At 44.0% G+C, this 22,536-nt stretch overlaps 1 protein-coding gene across 6 annotated transcripts in view; it reads left to right on the top strand.

Annotated features, from left to right (window-relative positions):
• The first annotated feature begins 596 nt into the window (after positions 1 to 596).
• Positions 597 to 22,536, top strand: part of NDRG3 (NDRG family member 3) — a 63,248-nt gene continuing 41,308 nt past the window's right edge. For 3 of the 6 annotated variants that reach the window (XM_027558613.1, XM_027558615.1, XM_027558616.1), the window contains exons 1-2: positions 597 to 694; positions 14,989 to 15,088. In XM_027558613.1, coding sequence (XP_027414414.1) covers positions 15,032 to 15,088 — 57 coding nt within the window. In that variant the 5' untranslated portion in view covers positions 597 to 694; positions 14,989 to 15,031. Of the gene's footprint in view, positions 695 to 1,568; positions 1,703 to 14,988; positions 15,089 to 22,536 lie in introns of those variants that run through there. The other 3 variants (XM_027558610.1, XM_027558612.1, XM_027558611.1) reach the window with 1 other exon arrangement.

Consider the following 22,536-nt stretch of genomic DNA (forward strand, 5'->3'; position numbering starts at 1 on the left):
CAGGGATCAAACTCAGGACCTTTGCATTGAGAGCTCAGACTCTTAGCCACTGGACCACCAGGGAAGTCCCTCACAGAAAACTCATTCTTACCATAGAGCTTAGCAACCTCAGCATACCTATTTTTTTTCTTACTAATTTGAGAACTTTCACCCTTTATGGCTTCTCTGGCTTCTCCACATCACTAGCAATACCACTTTTGGACTTTGGGGCCATTATCAAGCAAAGTACGAGTTACTTGAAACAAACACTTCCGTATCCAGACGATCTGATGACAGAGACTAGAAGACTAAGGGCGCAAGCAGCATATACCGCGTGGGTATGCAGGACAAAGGACTAATTCACTTACCCTGGTGGGAGGGAGCAAAACCAGAGATTTCAACACATTACTCAGAACAGTACAGCAAATAAAAACGTATGAATTATTTTCCATTCATTACTTTAAGGTTAGAGCTAGCCAAGGGAAGCTAAAACCACAAACAATGAGAGAAAAATCACTGTACGCCGAAGATGGCGCCAACTCAACCATCGTCTCCATAGTTCCCCAGCCGGGCAGGCACAGTGCGCATGCGCTGCCTGGCGTCCTCAGCGCGCCTGCGCGGCCGCACAGCCTTCCCCGCCCAACTCCCGCCGCCGCCGCCGCCGCCGCCGCCGCCGCCGCCGCTGCTGCGCTGACGGCGGTTGCCGGAGCTTCAGGTGAGTGTGAGCGCCTCAGCCTGGTTGACTGGGGGCGCGCCGTGCTGCCTGTGGGGTCGTCGTTCCCTTTGCCTTCTTCCCCGCCTCACCACCCCAGCGCGCCGGGGCTTGGGTGAGCGCTGCCAGCCTCCTCCAGGGGTTCGGGCGCCCTCCGCTCTCGTCGCTTGGGGACCCGGAGCAGCCCGGCCTCTTTCGGCCGCTACTCACCTGGGCGGCGGGGCTCACGGCGAACCCTCTGGCGATGGCGTGCAGGCGGCCGCGGCCGAGCCTCTGGGTGCCCAGCACCTCAGCCTCGGACCCACCGCAGGCGCGACCCCCTTTCCCGCTCCTGCTCTGCAGTCGGCGGAGCTCGGTGGGCCTCGGGGTCGGACGTTCGTCTACCCCGTCTGCCCGGGAGCCGGGTAGGGGGGTGGGGAACCTGGAAGATGCGCCGAGAGCTCGCCTTGCACCCGTGGGGTCCTGGTGCGGTCAAGAGTACCCTCTGGCTGTACCCCGCAGCGACCATGCGAGGGAGCGGCTTCTTAGCCCCGGGTTACAGATGAGGAAACTGAGGCACCGAGCAGTGAGGCTCCCTGCCCAAGGTCACGCGCCAGACGAGAGGCTGGAGTGGCTCTTGAACTCAGGGTCGGGGGCTCTCAGGCTAGTGCGATTTTGTCCCTTTGGGAAAAAAATCTGAAATACACTAGCATCTCCTGAGATTATTCAACGTCATAAAAGTAGGCTGCAAAAACAGCATTTTCTTGTTGATGAAGTACAATTGAGGTGTTAACTGTAATAATGGTAATAGCATTGTTATTAAGAGCTCACGTTCACCCAGCGCTTGCAAGTGTGCCAGGGATCTTCGTAAACATTTTAAGATTATCTCAGTACCTCAGCGCTTCGCCATCAGATGCGTCCTCTTAACCTTTTCATGCAGCTTTTTTCCTGCAGAGCTGGCCTCTCTGTCACAGGTAAACTGGGAGCCTCCTGGTTTAGGAGCAGGGACGGTGGCTTACTGGCAGAACAGAGGTAAGCCTTGTCTTGGGTCCAGATTTTGCCCCCAGAGGATATTATTAGCCTTCCTTTTCTGGCTGCCAGGAGGTAAAGACTGATAGAGCTGGGCCGGTTGGATTTGGAGGTGAAAGAACAAATCTGGCGAGCACTCCCCTTATCCTGGGGCTTTCTGGCTCTATTCCAGTGCTGGGCTTGAACCTCTCATTTAAGATGAAGTAAAAAGAGAAAGAGATCCTTGACAAAGTAGTGTTGAATATAGGAAGCCTCACCGATTTAAAGTTCCCAAAGGAACAGCTGTAAAAATATGGGAATGTTTCTTCCCCAATAAATAGCTCAAACTGTCTTTTTTCCCCCCCAATCCTTAGCAAATTCTCCTGCGTTCTTCAAAGCACCATTAACTTACCACCTTTTCTGTGAAACCTTCCTTGCTTGATTTTCCCAATTAGAATTATATACACACACATACATGCGTGCATGCGCGCTTGTGTGTGTGTGTGTAGGTAGATAGGTAGGGTAGAGGCTTCAGTCTTACTCTTAGGACTATTAGCCCGTTGAGGTCAGGGAGCATCTTTGCAGCCCCAAGTGCTTGGCTCACAGTAGGCCCTGGGAAAGAATCAGTGAATTTCCACAGTTCCTTTGTATTACTCAAAGAGTGATGTTTTCCTGCTGCCCTTCTGTTCCTTCATTCTGCCCTTCAATTTCTTTTCGCTGGCCTTCTCTTTAGATTCAACTTCTGGTCATCACTGACCACTCAGAGGTCTCTAGTCCACCTCTTGTGTCTGAAAATTTGCAGAAAAAGGTCCTAAGTCAAGAAGGTTGTTTATCCCCAAGAGTGGAATTGGTATATGTCGCTTAAATGTACAGGGCAATTTTTATTTGCATGTTGCCCTAAGGGAGCCTCAGGCTTATAGGTTTTTAGTCTGTCCCTAAATACATGTAGGAAAGGGAACTGGCAACCCACTCCAATATACTTGCCGGGAGAATCCCATGGACAGAGGAGTGTGGAGGGTTAGAGTTCATGGGGTTGTAAAGAGTTGGACACGACTGAGTGACTAGCGCAAATACAGTAAGTTTCAGTTTTACCTTCTTTTGCCTTATGTGGCTGACTGCCCCAGTGTTATCAGAGTAGTCACAATTTTTACTATAAATCTTCATAGTACTTATAACAATAAATATTCAAAGGGCTGTTTGGGAGGCAGTAGACGGTTGCATAGGCTTTCTATATAAATAATTAATTTAAAAGATTTTTTCCCAAGTACTCTGCAAATAGATTGAGCTGTTATGTTTAAAGAATGGTGCTGGGTATGGTGTAAGATTCTCATAGTTCTTGTTCAAAGAGCTTACTAGCTAACTAGGAAATACTCTTTTCTAACTGTAACTCAAGTCTAAAAAATCGCCACAATAGCAGTATATGCAAAGCAGTGTGTATAATGGTATACTCAAATATAACGGAATACGATATTCCAGTGTGGGACATTTCATACAATTATACATTGCCCAGGGCTGAAAGGAAGCAGCAAGTCATTGAGTCCAGCTGTGCTGCTTTTGTAGACGTCTTCCTGAGAAGGGAGCTTGTCCAAGGCCAGGGTTACAGAACTGGTGCTTCAGCTTGAATGTAGACTTTTTATCCACTAAAAGTTTATCAGTATTTCAGTGAGTTCATCCTTGTATGTGTGCTTAGTCTCTCAGTTGTGTCCCCTCTTTGCAACCCCATGGACTGTGGTCCGCCAGGCTCCTCTGTCCATGGGGATTCTCCAGGCAAGAATACTGGAGTGGGTTGCAATGCCCTCCTCCAGAGGATCTTCCCAACCCAGAGACTGAACCCAGGTCTCCCACATTTGCAGATGGATTCTTTACTGTCTGAGCCACCAGGGAAGCCCAGCTGTTAATATTTGTGAAACAGGGGTGAGGAAGGGGTGAAAGAAATACAATTCACATCTTCAGGGAGCTTGTGGTCTGTTGGGAAAGAGTTAAAGAACCCGTCTCTAACGTTGGAGACAGTGCATACCTGTTAAATTATGTGATAGAGGGACTAGGTATGTCAAGAGGGATCAGTATGAGCTTTGACACAGAGAGCACTTTGGGGAGGATCGAGGGCCTTTCTGGGCTCTGACAGATTGGTACAGTTAGAATTAATCAACAGGACAAGGAACGCATTTTGAAGTAGGATGGTAGGTGGCTCACATGGTAAAGAATCTGCCTGCAATGGGAAAGACCTAGATTTGGTCCCTGGGTTGGGAAGATCCCCTGGAGATGGGAATGGCAATCCACTCCAGTGTTCTTGCCTGGAGAATTCCATGGACAGAGGAAGCTGTTGGGCTACAGTCCATGAGATTGCAAAGAGTTGGACACGACTAAGCGCCTAACACTTAAAACCAAAGCACGGTTGCCACTCCTGACAATAAAATATTTAAGAGACAATAAAAAAAAAACCGGCTTGACCAGGGTGACTTGCGTGTGTTCAATGGTTGTTGACCGTTAGTGTGTATAAGAATTACCTGAAGTTTATTAAGACAGATTGTGGGGGCCCCACCCCCAGAATTTCTGATTCAGTAGGTTTGGGGTGGGGCCTGAGAATTTGTATTTCTAACAAGTTCCCAGATGCTGTTGATGCTCCTGATTCAGGGACAGCACTTTGAGAACTTGGGCTGGATTAGAAGGTTGAAAAACTAGAGTCAGAAACTGTCAAAGAACTTGTTCCAGAAAAAGTATATCTGTGTGTGTTGTATACCAGCATAAGAAAGTTCTGGAAAGATACATTCCAAACTGTAATAGTAGTCATTTCTAGGAGTGGGATTTAGAGGGTTGGAGAATTCACTTTTTACTCTATAGCTTTCAGTACTATTTTTGCATTGTGCACATATTGTTTTCGTGTTTTAAAAAGGAAAGAAAAGTAAGAGTTGTTTTTGAAGATATGTACTAAAATATTTATGGAATTAAAACAGAGCTTGCTAAAGTAATCTAGTGTCACACAACAGACATTTTTAGAGTGTCTGCTGTATGCCAGATGCTACTGGTTCTGGAAATACAAAGCCTTTGCTAAAGCTTGCAGTCTGGTGATCAAGATGGGCAGACAGCAGCTCTGCTGAGTATCACGTGAGCTTCCTCAGATGAGGGGCAAGGGTCTAGCTCTGTATGTGGCAGGTAATAGACACTTGGTAAATGGTGAATGAACAAATCCAGGCAAGAAGTGAGGATAGTCAGAAAGACAAGGAAAGGGCAAATGAGAGGTTCTGGGGGAGGGAGGGGAATGACAAGGCTGAATAGAGATGATGAAAGGAAGGGGTGTTTTGAGTACTTTCAAGTCCACAGATTGATAACATTTAGGTTTACTGCTGAACTGGATATCCAGTCATCTATTCTGAAAGAACTTTTTAAACCATTCTACCCCAACCCCACTTTCTGTTTTTTAAGAGACTGCTTGAAAATAGCACAGAGGTACTTAACCTAGACTTAATATGAATATTGACCAGGGCTTTCTTTGGTAAATGAATTTTTTTTTTCTTTAACCACAGTGCTAATTCTGTTGTATTTATAGTTTACCTACAATTTTGCCATTAATTGTCATCTTATTAATGTGAAAATAACTGAGGTGTATGGGAGACTGTTTTTTTTTGTTGTTGGTTTTTTTTCGCTGTGCTGCACAGAATCTCAGCTCCCCAGCCAGTGGTTGAACCTGGACCACTGCGGTGAAAGCCCAGATTCCTAACCACTAGGCTGCCAGCAGAACCGAAGGATATTTTAAGTGCCATACAAAATTGGGTATTTTGTCTTTTGATCTTATCTCTTCAGTGAAGAGATGTTACAGTGATGCAGAATTCTGTCATGTTCCCAAAGCGCATCACAGAGTTTGACATATCAGTCTGAAATAAATATCCATGGTTGTTGGATATTTCATGGCTCAGGGGGATGTGCTTTGGAAGAAATATGGCTTCACTGCATTCTGAGTTGAATTCTAGGTAACACTACTCAGAAAACTATCAAGCCATGTTATTAAACTTGGTAGAGAACATGATGTGGAGCAGGCTTTCTCCCCCACTTTTTGTCTGGAGTTGCTTTTTATATTCCTCAGAGATTTAATATAGAAAAAGAAAATAAATTTCCCAAGTAGAGAAGTTTAGCTCTGCCATTTGTTTGTTAATCCTTTGCCACCTAAAAATGCCCACTGTCTACAAATCGAGTTTTCATTTGGGCCAAGGATAAATTTCTGATACAGCCACTCTTCATACTTGATTTTATTACTAATTATTAGAAGGTGCTTTTGGTTGCTTAAGAGTCCCTAGGACTGCAAGGAGATCCAACCAGTCCATTCTGAAGGAGATCAGTCCTGGGATTTCTTTGAAAGGAATGATGCTGAAGCTGAAACTCCAGTACTTTGGCTACCTCATGCGAAGAGTTGACTCATTGGAAAAGACCCTGATGCTGGGAGGGATTAGGGGCAGGAGGAGAAGGGGACGACAGAGGACAAGATGGCTGGATAGCATCACTGACTCGATGGACGTGAGTCTGAGTGAACTCCGGGAGTTGGTGATGGACAGGGAGGCCTGGTGTGCTGTGATTCATGAGGTCGCGAAGAGTCGGACACGACTGAGTGACTGATCTGATCTGATCTGATAAGTTTTATAGTATCTTTTTTTTTTTAATTTGGTTTGCTGCACCAGGTCTTAGTTGCAGCTGTGAGATCTAGTTAGTTCCCTGATCAGGGCCCGAACCCAGGCGTTGGAAGCACAGAATCTTAGACCCTGGACCACCAGAGAAGTCCTAAAGATGTTGATTCTTTTAAACCTTTGTGTCAGGACATGGTTTTAACCAGGATGTTGCCTGGAATGTAACTTTGGGTGACTAGACAGTCCAAGGGTAATTGCTTTTCAAATATCCTCAGATAGGTACAGGCCTCCCCTGTTCATTAATAATAATGGTGATGATAATAATACCTAAATTTTGTTGGATGGTTCTCAGTTTTCAAAATTCTTTGATCATTAAGATCCTGGTAGGTCCCAGTAGCCAAACCTGAAACGAATAAGTAGAAGAATTAATGATCAGTTGGGATCAAGTGGAAAAAGTCATTTATAGAGGCCGGCCAAAGCTCTAACTGCAGGCTGCTCAGGTTCAGATCCTTTCTGTGCCACTTGCTAGCTGTGTGACCTTTGGCATATTACAAAACCTCTCCCCACCTCAGTTTCTTCATCTGTAAAATGGGAAGGATTACTAATGTACTATCTTATAAGTGTGTCAGGAAATATAAGGAAATAATGAATGGACAAATAAAGTGCATATTATGGTATCTGGAATAAGTGATCAATATATTATGAGCATGAAGTTAGTTTGAGTTTTAAGGACTGCCTCTTAGGTCTCTTGTTTGTCCTTTACCTCCACTCAGGCTGTCTTAAAGAACAAATTGTTTTCCGGGATTCTGTCTTAGAGCTGGCGGGAACCTGGAACCCATCCCAAGAGCATATACCAGCACTTTGCCAGCAGTAGCTTTCCTAGTGTCCTGAGCTGCATCCTTCAAGAGCTGAAGCCAGAGGGTAGTGCTTCTTCTAGAGTTACTTCAGCGTGATCCCCTCATTAGAGGGGATCAACTGGTTGATGGGTGTGTGAGGTGAAAAAGAACACCCCAAGATGTGTGTTGCTTTGTTCTAATAGTTATCTGTACTGATACCCTGGAATTAATCTGGTGATTATACAGGCAGACTCATATTCCCAGCTTGGCAGTCTCTGCAAACCTCCTGTTCACCACCTGCTGCCAGAATCCAGGAGTGACACAACAGGAGTGGGCCTGTTGTGAGGGGTGCCGTTCTTTTCCTTTCAGAAAAACACAAGGTGTGTGGATAGCCCTCATCCAGGGCTGAGGCCTGGTAGAGATTTTTACTGTAAAAATGAGGTTCTGCAAGGATGCTTCAAGCGGCTTTGATCACTCCCCCATCCCCCACCTTTGCTTATGGCATAGCATCTCTCAGAGTATTTTTCTGATAAAGAGTAACCCAGACTTTCCTTTATGTGGTGCACAAGCTCAGTGAGCTAGCTGCATTTTAAAAAGCCATTGTTTCTTCCACAGAGGGTGGTTTGGCTTGTTTATCTGGCTTTCTGGGGAGTCTCCTGAGACCCTTTCTTTTCCTAAGGGCCCTCAGGAGACAGCAATGAATCCAGCATCCATTACCCTAGACACTTGAGAGGATGCTTAAGTCAATAGTTTTATGATTAGATTAATTCAGGCTTTAACCCTGGCAAAACTTGAGAGCCAAGTCATCAGATTATGCTTCTTAAAGACTGAAGTATGGAATTTAGCCCAGGACTCTGTGATATCTTTCAGAGCCTGGAATAGGAATTCAGACGCCAGCCAGTCCCAGCCCCACACCCAGCTGAATACATGAATTTAGGCAAATCACTTCAATTTCTAGGCGTATCTGTAGACCAGTGGTTCTCAGCTTTAACTGCATGTTAAAAACCATACTGGGCCCTATATTAGCTCAATTAAGTTGGATCCTTAGGGTTGGGGCCTGGTATTGACCTCCTTCAAAAGCTCCCTAAGTCTTTCTAATGTGCAGCTAAGAGAACTGTTGGACAGGATGCCACATTTTAAAAGACTGTTATTTTGCTTCTCGGGAAGCACAGTGAAGTGTGGTTGTCCACACAGTGAAGTCTGATTCATGTGCTCAGTGTTCTGACCAGCCTTGTCTTCTTTCCCAGCTATGTTGCTCTTCCTGCTGTCTCTTGGATATGTTGTGTACATTTATTCCTCTCCCAACTCAGATGTCCTCACCTGGAATGTCCTCTCCTCCCTTCCAGCCATGCAGAACCTGTCCTTTCAAGACCCAGCACTCTGTAACTCCTTTGGGAACCTCCTGACCATCTCGGTCCCTAGTTATTTCTCCCACCTCCGCTCTGGTTCCAAGCGTGGTTTGCTGTGTGCTGTTTGCTCAGTCACATCCGACTCTTTTCGACCCCATGGACTGTATCCCTCCCAGCTCCTCTGCCCAGGTATTTCCCAGGCAGGAATCCTGGAGTGGGCTGCCATTTCCTACTCTATGGGATTTTCCCGACCCAGGGATCGAACCCGCATCTTCTGCATTGGCAGACAAATCGTTTACCACTGTGCCATCTGGGAAGCCCCAAGCTTCGTTTAACGCTGACTAAATGTAATGCACACTAGAGGCAATGTAAGAGATGATACTCAGGCAATGTTCTGTCCTCCTGGGTAGGTGGGACATAGGAAAACACCACTGGTTTGACTCACAAATTATTAATACTAATCTGTTTAGTATCCTGTATTGTTGGCTACTTCTTACTGTGTATGTGTATCTTGTAACTGTTAGTTGATAAACAGCTATCCATGATGTGACTCCAGTGGACATTTTATCCCCAATAGCAAGCTCCTCTTCTTGCCGAATTAGAGCATTTTTCAGCACTGCTTTCTCATCTTGCTTTTATGTTCTCCCTTTCTGGACTTCCTTCTTTTTATTCTCTCATCCTCACCTGTAGGAATTTTATCTATTCTTCAAGGTCCAGTTCAAATATTACCTCCTCCATGAAACTTTTCCTCAGCACCCACAACTTGCATTAACTGACCTTTGCCTTAAACCTCTGTAACCCTTAGAGCAGTGGTTCTCAGCTGGGGTTGATTTTGCCCCCCAGAGGACATTGAGCAATATCTGGAGGTATTTTTGTTTGTGTCAACTGTTGGAGGAGGGTGCTGATAGCATTTAGTGGGTAGAGGCCTGGGGTGCTACTAAACGTTGTGTGATGTACAGGACAGCCCCCATGATGAAGAATTATTTGGCTCAAAATATCAGTACTGAGGTTAGCCTCCCTCCTGAGGGACCTCCTGAGGGGCTTCCCTCCTGGCTTAGTGGTAAAGCATCCGCCTGCCAGCACAGGAGACACGAGTTCTAACCCTTATCTGGGAAGATCCCCTGGAAAAGGAAATGGCAACCCACTCCAGTGTTCTCGCTGGAGAATTCCATGGACAGAGGAGCCTGGTAGACTGCAGTTCATGGGGTCATAAAGAGTCAGACATGACTTAATGACCAAACAACAACAACAACTGAGGCTGAGAAAATGCCTCAGAGTTTGTCCAGTTTGTAGTCTCATGTTTATCCCGTCTTGAACTGTAGTGATTTATTTACAGACTTAATCTCCTCTACTCAATTGAATTAATGGGTGAAGGCAGACTCTAGTTCCAAATCTGGGCTTTCTTGTTATTAACTTCATATTAACGTTTAATCCTCGAGCCTGTGCCCAGATCTTAACTGCACAGTGTAATTTAGGACCAGAGATAAGAGCACGGTGAGGGAGTCAGCTGAATTTCTTTTCCTTTTTTACCAACCCACATCTTTTCATCTGTGATGACCTGGGAGGAAGTATGGTACAGGGCACAGAGTGAGCGTTTGGGATCAGAAGAAAACTGGATTTCAGTTAGAGCTGTTGGATTTATCAGTTGTGTTTTTTGTTCGTTCCATTTCACCTCTTCAAGTCTGGGTTTCCTCATCTCTGGAATAGAAGTGATTCAGTGCCCCAGTGTTTTATTCCCAGTGCCGTTGTGATAATCCAGTGAGATGTTAGACGTGAAGGTGCTTTGTGAAGTGCTGTAATCATGACTCAGCCAGTAGTTTATAGGTAGGAAGAGAGGATGTGGGTCAGCTTGCTATAGGAGCACCACTAGCTTCCCAGCCAGTCCTCTGGCCACTTCCTACTGCTTTCCAGTCATCACTACTCCAGCACCAGCTCCAGCTGACCCCTCCCAGCTCAGTCTCCTGAGAGTGCCTCCTCTATTTGCTGCCTTCATTCTGTTCTGATTATCTGTCTGCAATCTTGCCAAAACCAAAGTGACTGACTCTGCTTCTAGAATACAAACTAGTAGCCTGCTGTCAGTTCGTTTCTGGCAAAGCGTGACAAAGGCCAGACAAATTACCTTGGTCATGGGGAAAAGCTGGGAAATACGACAGCTTGTAGTTTTAGAAAGCCAGTACTATGTATAGCCCCTTGTTGTCTTCATTTAAAGTAACAGAGCAGTGTTTTTAAGCACTGGAAATCTCAGTGAGCTTTTTGTGACTGGAAAAAAAAAAAACATAACATGGGGTGTGCTAAAAGCCTGAGACCCTCCTGTGCCTGGAATCAGGCCAAGTGCACCCTCCCACTGATTTGCTGAGTGAACTTCAGCTAATCAGTGAATCTCAATAAGTTGATAACTGGGTGACCTCTTAGGATTTTAGTAAGAGCCTTGTGAGGTGGAGGATAGGTGCTTACCCTGGGGAGTAATGTAAAGTGCTACATTTATAGGGGGCTTTTGGGTCACAGATGGCTTCCTTGGTGGCTTAGTGGTAAAGAACCTGCCTGCAATGCAGGAGACCTGGGTTCAGTCCCTGGGTCAGGAAGATCCCCTGGAGAAGGGAATGGCAGCCCACTCCAGTATTCTTGCCTGGAGAATTCCATGGACAGAGGAGCCTGCCGGGCTGCAGTCCATGGGGTTGCAAAGAGTCAGACACTACCGAGCGATTAACACTAACTAACTTTGGGTCACAGAACGTCAGTCCTAAATGGGGGAGAAAATGTTATCCGACTCAACCTCTTCTCTTGACAGATGGGGAAACAGGTCCAGAAAGGAAAAATGCTTTGCCCAGTGCCACTCAGTTAGGTAGGGCCCGCCTGGGTCCATATCTGATATGCTTATAGGCTCTTTCTATGACTAGAAGAGTCAAATTTTTAAATCCTTGCATTGTTACTCACTTAGATATGGATATTAGGAAAGCCACTTAACTTCTCTTAGCTTAAGTTTTTCCTGCCTATAAAGTAAGAAATGAAGATGTCTACCCGGGAGGGGTATTAAACATAACTCCTGGGATGAGGAGGATTAACATAAGGTCCTTAGACTATAATTTCTGGCACAGAGTAGGAATTACACTTTTCCCCTTTCCCTTTTTAGCCTTTTGATACAAGGCTCACTTACTTAGGCTGAGGATGGCTGTTTTTTTTTTACTTGTCACTCTTCCCCCTATCTCATGAAACTGGAAAAGAGTTCTTATCTATTACATTTATAAAATCTCCACTAGCCTTTTAAAAATATTAATAGCCCTTAGTATCAGGTTGGGATCTGGCAGCCATATCATTTGTGCAGATGAAGGCACTGCAGCCCTTTGATCCCCAGGAGGGAGCCAGTCTGTGTAGCAGAGGGATCTGGAGATGGAGTTTTCCACCATGTGATGTTAATTTTCCTATAGGAGTTATAAAACTGCTCATTGGCAAGGGCTCAAGACAGTGAGCAAAAATCCCATCTCTGGAAGAAGACGTTGGGTTCCCTGTCATGCGGAAGGTGAACACCTGCTGTCCTGTTGCCAGTTCCGAAGTCACACCGTCCTCCATTGACTGCATTGGGCCCAGCTGATATGGACAGCCTTCTCATTTAATTGCGCCCTTGTTTTAGTGTTTGTCCTGGCACAAACTGCATCTTTCTTTATCTTTAAAACTTGCTCGGGAACACTAGATGAATGCGTCACTTTGGAGGCACCTCAGGCTTCCCTCTGTCCCTGAGGCTCCTTGACAGGCTCCCCAGTGGAGTCACATTTGAATGATTCACACCTTGCAGTGCCCTGCTTTCAAATGAGTGAATTAAAGTAGTGAATAAAGCAGGGTTGGAAAAGTTTCAGAATATCACCATTTTATGTGTTTGGGGGGGGAATGGAAATAGCCTGAAATATTAACAGTGATTGTTTCTAGAAGGAAGGACTGTGAATAAAATATCTTTTGGTTACCCTGTGGTTTCCATATTTTCTAAAACGGGCCCATATTTTATAATAGGAAGAAGAACTTTAAAATTGTCATTTTAAATTACTGACAAATAGTGGAGTCCAAATGAAAAGAGGCCACAGTTCATTGTGTGGTTAATAAATACTGTGAAGGGACTTTCCTGGTAGTCCACTGGGTAAGACCGTGCTCCCAATGCAGGGGGCCTGGGTTCAATCCCAGGTCAGGAAACTAGATCCCACATGCCTCACCTAAGACCTGGTGCAGCCAAATAATTAAATAAAAGTTTATTTTAAAAATTCAATGAGTAGATTCCAGTTGGGCCAATATTTGGGGCGCTAAGTGGGTTGATGTGGGGACTACAGAAGAGAGAAATGTTAGATGCTGTTTGAAATTTGTGATAAAAAGTTCAAGCCATCTCATCCCCTTTGGAAGTGTGACTGATATGAAAATAAAATAAATTCTGGGCATTCAGTAGCTCAGTCAAGGGTATAGGGTACCTGGGGTCTGAGAAAAGACCCACAAATACCGGGCTTGTGCTCTTGCAGTGACACAAATGTTGGGGTCCTCACGGTTGGCGTGTGCAATCCATGGTTTGAGCAGTGGCCCCCATTGGCACCCTCAGGGTTCTTCAGAGTAATGGTAGAAGAGCTTTTGTTAGCCTAAAGGAAGTCAGCCCTGGATAGTTCATTGGAAGGACTGATGCTGGGGAAGCTGAAGCTCCAATACTTTGGCCACCTGATGCAAAGAGCTGACTCATTGGAAAAGACCCTGATGCTGGGAAGGATGGAGGGTATTAGGAGAAGGGGACAACAGAGGATGAGATGGTTGGATGGCATCATCGACTCAATGGACGTGAGTTTGAGCAAACCCCAGGAGATAGTGAAGGACTGGTGTGCTATAGTCCATGGAGTCGCAAAGGATCAGATACAACTGAGCAACTGAACAGCAACAACAAATGTAGGCATAGTTGAAAGCAGGATTCATTTTGGTGTATTGGTCATTAATACCTAAGAGGTAACGTGGAACACAGACCCTCTCCATAGCCAAGTCAAAGCCATACATCCTATTTCTGGAGGGAAAAACAGAAAAATGGATTAATGAACTAATATATTGTGAATGATTCCCACCAATCAGAAGGAATTGCTCCTCCTTTGAACTCCTCTGGCCCTTTTATTTCTCATTTTGTAGGTAACTTTATAGATAGTGGTCATCTCTGCTAATAAACTTGTAGAAGGCAGGGACCCTATTTCTGTTGTCCATATGCTTTGCACAGTGGGAACTCAATAAATGGTTGTTGAATGTCTGAATTCCTAAATCATTGAATTAGCATTTTTCCTGCAAGGCCAAGGCAGAAGAGATGAAGCCTAGACCTTTGAAGTCTGGATGGGAACCACTTGTATCCAGTATTTGTAATCTCTCCCCATGGCTTCCTGTACAGTAGGATGGAATCTGTGCCTCTCTACTCCACACCTTTCCCTAACTTCTCCTTTTCGGTCTTAGTTATTTCTCACTATGTAACTAATCACTCCAAAACAAAGTTATTTATTATGTCTCATGGTCTGGGGTCAGGAACTGGGGAGCAGGCTCATTGGAGGCCTTTGTGGAGGCTGCCTACCATACTCTGCGTCTACTGTTGTGATTCCCCAAATGAAGGCTAGTGAGTGTAGCCTCGGTTCATCTCTCTGTTTATGTTAGGCTACAGCATTAACCTTCACTTTTTATTGTCCCTTAATCCACCTTCTAAACTGTTGCTTTCTAAATTGTAGCCCCGAGCATGTTGTTCTCTTACTTATACATCTCCAGTAACTGAAATGAATTCTCCATGTGGGCAAAGACTATTGTATTAATTATCTGTTGCTACATAAAAATATTACTGCACACTTCGTAGTTTATAACACACATTTGTTATCTCAGTTTCAGGGAGTTGGGACTCCAGCGTGGGTTGACTGGCTCCTCTGCAAGGCTGTAGTCAAGGTGCTGGTCAGGGCAAGGTGCAGCTGGGGAAGGATCCACTTCCAGGCCCACGTGGTTGTTGACAGCCTTCAGTTCCTTGCACATGGTTGGACTGAAGGTCCCAGTTTCTTGCTGTTTTGGCTGCAGGCTGTTTCATGCCACATGGCTGTCTTACAGCATGCCAACTTGCTGCTTTTTTTTTTTTTCAGAGGAGGACAACACATTTACAACCTGCTTCTTTAAAGCTATCAGGGGAACTCTGTCTCTTTGCAAGACAGATGTTAAAATATCATGTAATGTAATCATATGCAGATACTCAGGTACTTTCCATCACTTTTGCCATATTCTAATGGTTAGAAGCAAGCCTAACCCTAACCAGATAAGTGTGTTGGGGGGTTATGCTTGGGTGTGTATGCCAAGAGGTACAGAGATCACAGAGGCCACGTTAGAGTCTGTTTGCCGTAAGTATCTAGTTTACTGTGTCTTCAGCACCCTGAGCAGTGCCTGACACACGCTAAGCTCTTAATATTTGAATGAATGGATGTAGTGTGACCATTATGTTTCCAACTCCTAGTTTTAAGCCTTTTTCTCCACTTCTGTTTCAGAGTTACTGATTTATTCTTGAGAATCCTCTATTCATCTGGCCTCATGGATGAACTTCAGGATGTTCAACTCACAGAGATCAAACCACTTCTAAATGATAAGGTAAAGACTGCTGTTGTCACTAAAATATATGTAAGTCCTTTCTTCTGTGGTTAGTTTGTTTTCTGTATTATCTGAATAGTAACTAAAAACATATTTATCTTGACTTTCTGTGGGGAGAAAACTTTAAAAAATATATTTCTTAACCTTCTTGATGTCTTGCCTCTCTTTCTTCCTACTTTTGTTTCCACCAGCCAAATTCAGACAAATTATCCTTGACATGTCCTATTCTACAGATAGAGATGTTAAGTGGAAAGTATGAGTGGGGTTTGATTTAGAATCCAGGAATCGTGACTTTCAGTTTCTATAAGGAAAACTTAGCATCCATGGCTGGTAATGCACACAGGTTGCAGTGCTCTCCGTAAGGCTTGTCTGTGATGTGACCTCTCTGTCTGCGTTGAGGTTTTCATCAGGGGTGCCTGGATGTTGGTGATAATACCTCATCTTTCTGTTCATGTCAGAGAACACACAGTGAACGTCAAAGTTAATAGTCACCAGGATTCAGCAGGTAAAGAGTGCTGTGATGATAAGAGTTACCAAAAAGCTAAGAAAGGTTTATCTTCTCTCTTCTCCCTCTCCATTCAGTAAGTGTGTGAAATTCCTTCTTTTAGGCCCTGTTCTTTTGATGTATTGTCATTGTCCCCTATTAAATTACTCTTCTAGCTTGGTGTGGATGAGCTCATGGCATCCTTTCCTGGGGAAGTATTGATGGAAAGGGTAAAGTTGGGTAGGGTCAGGATGCCAACGGGGGCTATACCAGAAGATGCTGTTGCTTGTTAATCTTTTTTTGCCCAAGGCAGGGCCCTTCACCTACAGCTTCTAGGGCTATTGACTTACTGTGTTCACTAATTTGCTATTGAAACCCTTCAACCCCATTCTTGTCCCTGTGACCTCATCTCTACCCCTATTCCCACCCCTTCCTTTATCTTTCACCAGATCTCTTGCTCTCCCCCTTGGCAAGCTGCACACTTTTTAAACCCTTTTTTGTTTCTTTTGTTGCTTCCCTTCATGTTTTCAGAAAACTCTCTGTTAAGCACTGAATTTTGGTGCATATGAAGGGCTGTACCCAAATGATGGGCCATGAAGAGGAGGAAGGAAGTAGAATCTACATCTGTAATGCTTACATACAGCCACAGAAATGAATAGTTACAAGGCAGGTGCGGGTAGGCAGTTTAGCTTCAGGAACTAGAAACATATCCTAAACCTGAGTGGTCACCAAAGTCAGCTAGGAACTTGTTTAAAAATATAGATTCCTGGGTCCCCACTCTAGAACAACTAAATTGGAATCGGAGGGGATGGGGACAGGGCACGCACACCTCTCTATGATCAGTGGTCCTCAGCCTTCGCTGCTTATTGCAATTACTTGGGGAGATTTAAAAATAACTGATGCCTAGGTCTTACCTCCAGAGATTATGATTGAATTGATCTGGGGTGAACGTTTACAAAAGCATCCAAAAATTGAGAACCATGCCTAAAGTGATTCTGACTAGCCAGCGTTGGAAGCCTATGACCTGATGGATCTCAGACATTTGAGGATTGGGGCCCAGGTAAGAAGAGGAGTCTTTCCTGACCTTGGAAGTCCACAGGATGCCTGAGGCAGCTACATGAAGAACTCCAGGAGTTAATTGCCTGGATGTCTCATAGAGAAGGCAGCTGGAAAAGAAAGATTTGGCAACTGTAACCACAGAAAAGCGTTGGATTAATGTTTGGGTCCTCATCTCTGAGGCTATAGTGATTCCCTGGCTGTGTCTGATGTGTGCCCGAATGCTATGAACAGAATTATGTCTGCTCCCCTAAAATTCATATGTTGAAGCACTAGCCTCCTATGTGACTATACTGGAGATAAGGGCTTTAAGGAGGTGACTAAGGTTAAATGAGGTCATGTGGTAGAGCCCTAATCTGATAGAATTGATGGCCTTATAAGAAGAGTGAGGGAGAGGGAGAGAGAGATACACCCTCTACCTCCACCCCTGGACAGATGAGGAAACATGGATGGCAGCCGTCTGCAAGCCAAGAAGGGAGCTCTCACCTAAAACAAAACCCTGCTGGAACCTTGATCTTGGACTTCCAGGCTCCAGAACTGTGAGAAGATAAATTTTTGTTGTAAAAGCCATTCACGCAGCCTGAGCAGTCTAAGATACCAGGCATTGTCTCACTTCCTAACATCTGGTAGCTCTTCTTTGATGTGCCCGTGCTGTTCCTACCCACTTCCCACACTCCATCTCATGCCTCTCTCTCCCTGGGAAGTGCTCCTAGCCCATCACTATTCATGAGCATTCCCCCTGCTCCAGCCAAGCTTTATAGAAGTAGATTGGCAGTAGGCCCTCCTCAGATGGTGTCATTCTCAAACAAAGCCTTCTACCCCATTCCACCCCCACTTCCCAGTATATCAGTGCTCTGCCTTTGCCCAATAAGCGGGTGCTTTTGCATACGTTTTGAAGGGTGTAATGACGGTAGTGCTTCTCATCCATTATTTCATTTGATCCTCCCAAAGGCTTGGTGATTTAGGACACACAGATCGATTTATTCTCATATTGCTGATGAAGAGACGAGGGCTGAGAAAGGTGAAGCAGCTTACTCAGATTGTGTACCCAAGAGCACGTGCTGTAGGACAGGGTTTCTTGCTCTTGGCACTCTAAATGTTTTGTTGTGGGAGGCTGCCCTATTCATTGTAGGGTGTTTAACAGCATCCCTGGCCTCTCTACCCACTAGATGCCAGTAGCATCTTCAAGTCATGACAACCAAACTTGTCCCCAGACAATATCAGATGTCTCCTCGGGGTCAGAGTCTCCCCAGCTGAGAACCACTGCTGGTAGGGTATAAGCTTTCAGACTTGAATAGCAAAGGAAGTCTTAACGTTTTTAGTTTTCATGGAGGTTTTATTTTTGCCTAATAGCCTATCCTGCTGTTATTTGTTGAGTGCTTTACATACCTTCTTTCTTTTAATCCTCAGAACATTCCTTTGAAATAGATAGTCTTCCTCACTTAGTAGATGAAAATCTGACTATAAGGCTTGCCCAGTCAGGAAGTGGCAAAGCCAGGACTGAAACCCAAACCTTTCCTACTCCACAGCCTGAGGCCTTTCCACTGTGTTCACCCTGTAGAAGTTTTGGCATCACCTCTGAGGCTTGCCCTCTCTCTGTAAGCAGAAACCTAGAGATTTATATCATTTCACATCATCTTTCTGTCCATTCTCTTCCTAGATACATTCTTAGAGATATTGTTGTGCCCTTCCAGGTTTCAGGGAGCTAAAGGGAGTCTGGACCCAGCCTGAAATGCAGAAATTTATCCTGAGCTGACTATAAGGAAGCATTCTCAAAATAGCTTTAAGCGAGACTTATGTTAACTTTTTTCTTGTCATTTGTTGGTACTTTTCCCGTTTAATTTTAGTATGCCTGTGATTTTGTCTATGGCTCAGAATTGTGAAGAAGTGGGTAATTTTACCATGCTTGTTTTGGCTCCAGTGATGAAAAGAAGCACCTGCCAGCACTTCTGTGTGTGTGTGGTTTTTTTTTGAGACAGAATTATATGAAATGATTTTTTTTAATAGCATTTAACCATTTTCAGAGCATTTTCACAAGTACTATCTAATTTGAATCTCCTAACTTCTTGTGAAGGAAGTAGTTAAAGGTATTTTTAACTCCATTTTACAGATGAGGCTCAGAGAAATTATATGACTTGTCCATTGCTGGTGTCTAGTGAGGTGGTGAAGCTAGGACCGGACCCCACGGATGTTGACTTCAGTCTGGGTCAGGGGTCCCAGGTTCTTCCCACCACCTGCAGCCTCTTGTTAGCTGGTTGTTCCAACCCCTGCCCCCCACCTTCACAGAGCTGTATAAGCAGGAGGGCTCCCTGATTTGTGCTTCATTTTCCCTATCTTCCTTTACCTACCCTTAGTTCAGATACTGCTGAGCCTATGGATGCCAAAGACCAGACTTGAGAAAATAAATAGGAGACCACAGTTGGCTTCAGCAGAACTGAGGACCTACCAAGAAGGGGAATAAATATTCAGTGTGGGGAAGGAATAAGTTATTAATTTGTTTTGGTTGTTACAGTAGAAAGTGAGGTAGACCCTCTACTGGTGACTGGATATAGGAGGTAGGGAGGATATTATAAGAGGAAGAGCAGGAAGAACCCAGGGATGAGCATTTTAGTCATCTCCAGGGCAGCAGAGACAGGCAGAGGTTGTTTTGTTTGGTCTTTAATTTATTTTTAATTGGAGGATAATTGCTCTACAATGTGTCGATTTCTGCCATACAGCAACCTGAATCAGCCATAAATAAACATAGAGCCCCTCCTTCCTGAACTTCCCCCCAACCCCACACCCTCCAAGGTCTCTTTGAAAACAACAGCAACACAGACTTGTTGATATTTTCATTAAAGAATATTTATGAAGTGCTGTTAATACATTTCTTGTACAGTTTCCCATGTTTCTACTTTCTGTTGGTAAGAGTTATTGTCCTTTTTTTTTTTTTTTAGTAGACATGCCATATTTTGTTCTCTTTGACAGTCTTTAATCTGCTTGTTTCTAAAACTTTTCCTGTTTTAACAACTGTCCTTTAGTTCCAAGCTCATCAGTTGCGTGTCACTCTTCCTCTTTGGTATTCATATCTTACTCAGATTGAGTATCTCTATTTTGAGATGCTCATATCTCTTCCAGAATGATGTTTATTGCCTTTACTAAGTGCCAGAACTGGGAATAGAGTAGTGAGTCAGACACTGCACCCCACATCAAGGTCACCAAACACACAGATTTGCCCCAAATCTCCTCCTGTTGGTAGTTGGTTCTAAGGTCTGTCTTTCTGTTCTATCTGTTGCTTTCTGTCTCTTGAAACTATATGCTGATCTTGACCAGATCTCATAGTGGGAAATTATGTTTCTCTTCTGTCCAGTTATATTTCTATAACTGTCCAGCAGTTACTTGATTTTTAAATTTTTCTCCTTGCCTTCCCCCTTTCTCTCATACTTCTCTTCATACACTGATAGATTCTCAGTTGTTTTTTGCCTATTCTCCAGGCTTGAACTGAGAATTACTTTTTTAAAATTTACTTTCTTGAGCTCCTTCATTTACCTTCTTCACTTGGCCTAGAGTCTCCACCAAGAAACATGCCCCTTAGCTGGCTTCTACCTTGACTGCAACTTTCAGTTATGATTTCTCTTTTTCCTTGATTTTTCCTTTTTTTTCCTCTTCCCCTACATTATTCTATTGTTTTCATTTATTATCTTGAATCCCTTTCTGCAGCTTAAGTCTGCTTAGTGCAAAAATCTCTCTGAACATGGAATTAATGCTATATTCAAATGGGACAGAAAATAAAAAGAAAGCACCCAGAGCCTGAAACTTCTGAAAGTTTTGTTGGAGTGGAACCCTGCGCTACAAATATCAGAGACAAATAAATCCCCAGGGAAGTGTCCCAGGGGTCTTTCCCCTTCCAGAATCTATCTAGTGAGCAGTATTGAATTTTTAATGAGTTCAGAGAATTTGGCTTTGGTTGACCACACTCAGATCATTTGGGACCAGCTAATGATCTTGGCTCAGAAAGTCTGGGCACCAAACACGGTCAGACTGACCCAGTCATATCCTTTCTCCAAGATGCTTGATCACTCATGAAGCCTGAAGCCAGACTCCAAGAGGATCTGACATCTTTAAAAAAAAAAAAGCCAAGAAAACAAGTGTTAGTCTTCCTCTGATTACTAGTATCTTTTCTTTGAGAGGTGAACATTGCATAAAGAATGTGCAACCGTATTCTTGCTAGGTTCTCAACAAATATCATTTGGTTTCAGGAGAGAATTGCATCTTTCTACTTTTTGGCATTTCCCTTTATGCTCATCTCACGCTTCAGCCTCACAAAATGCTTTTTGACTGTGATCACAAGATAGTGAAGAAAGGAATTCATGCATACGGCGACAGCTGCTTCTCAAATTGCTCACCAGAATTTGTGTGTCTGTGTTCCAGGACCAAGATTTTAGTTCAGACTGGAGGGATACTCCCTAAGCTTTCTAAATAATCTCTTAAGGGAATCTCTGGGAGCCCAGTAAGATTGAAGCTCTAATACGGTCTGTTTTGATATCATTATAGATTATTCCTCAAAAGATTAAATGAATCTTTAAATCATATTTTACAAAATACTAAGTTACATATTTTTTATTCCACACCAAATCTTTTTTTTTTTTCATTGCAAAAAGTGAAGTACATGCTTATTGTAGAAAAGTTTCAAGAAAAGTGTAATCGCCCATAATCTTTCTATTCTGAAATAGTTGCTATTGTTCATGTTTAGGTATTTTTCTTCTAGTCTCTTTTGGTGCATATTTTAATGTAGTTGAGGTCAAACTTTGACGACTATTTTGTAGTCTATATTTTTATTTAATGACTGGGATGCAGTGGAATTTTTCTGTTGTTTTTGACCCAAAATCTTAACAGAAACTTGTATTTAATTTTATTACATTGGCTTATTCCTTTTGTAAATATCCATCAAGTACCTGACTTACCCCTGGCCCCCTGCTGAATGTGGTGGAGGGTGCAAGTTGAATCGGACTGGGGCTCACTGGCTGGTCATTTATATCCTACTACAACAATCTACCCTCGTCCATGAGAACGGCCCTCCCTTCTGCTTCTCACAGTCAAACTAGAAATTAAGTACAATGACTTCTCGGAAGGAGTTCTCAGCAGTTGTGTGGGGCCAGTGGGGCCGTGGAACACTATTGATCCTTCTTACCAGTGGCAGCATTCCTTGGGAATGTGCTATCTGCATGGCATTGTAGTTGTTTCTCCTTGCTGTGACTGCATCAAACTTTATTTTGTGAACTTGGTTTCATTCTGGGACTAATACCTCAGACTAGCTGTCTCCACCACTCTCTTCTCTTCTCAGTGTCATCAGTAGTCTCTCTGATTGGTAATCTGTTGTGACTTTACTGCCACCTGTAGAGAGATAAGAGCTGCTCATCCATAATCTTATTCCCTCAAAAGCTCTCTAGATCAGCCCTGTCCACTAGAAGTTTCTGCAGTCAAAGGAAATGTTCTGTGTCTGCACGGCCCAGTAATACAGTAGCCACTGGCCACATGTGTGTGCTGAGCACCTGAAATGCAGCTAATGTGACAGTGAGACTGAATTTTAAATTTTAGTTTAAATTGGCAGCTGTGGCTATTAGCTGCCGTATTAAAGAGTGCTGTGCATCATCCCAGCTGCCTCCGCTAGTTCCTCTCAGGGGAGGACAGTTTGTTTCTTTGGGTGGCTTTTGTTGTTGCTTTTTCTTTACCGCGCTGGGCTGTGCTTTTAATCTCTGTTCTGTCCTGCCAGCAGTGCGAGTGGTGGGACACAGAACTGTTTCTAAGAGGATCTTCTTGACGAGAGATGGGATTGCTTAGTACTCCCTTGGCATCAGAGACCTCGATCTTCTCTGAAGGGGCAGCTTTGGATAAGGTGCTTATTATCATTATAGCTCCACGCCTTCTG

Source organism: Bos indicus x Bos taurus, chromosome 13 (genome assembly GCF_003369695.1).
Source record: "Bos indicus x Bos taurus breed Angus x Brahman F1 hybrid chromosome 13, Bos_hybrid_MaternalHap_v2.0, whole genome shotgun sequence".
Classification (NCBI taxonomy): domain Eukaryota; kingdom Metazoa; phylum Chordata; class Mammalia; order Artiodactyla; family Bovidae; genus Bos; species Bos indicus x Bos taurus.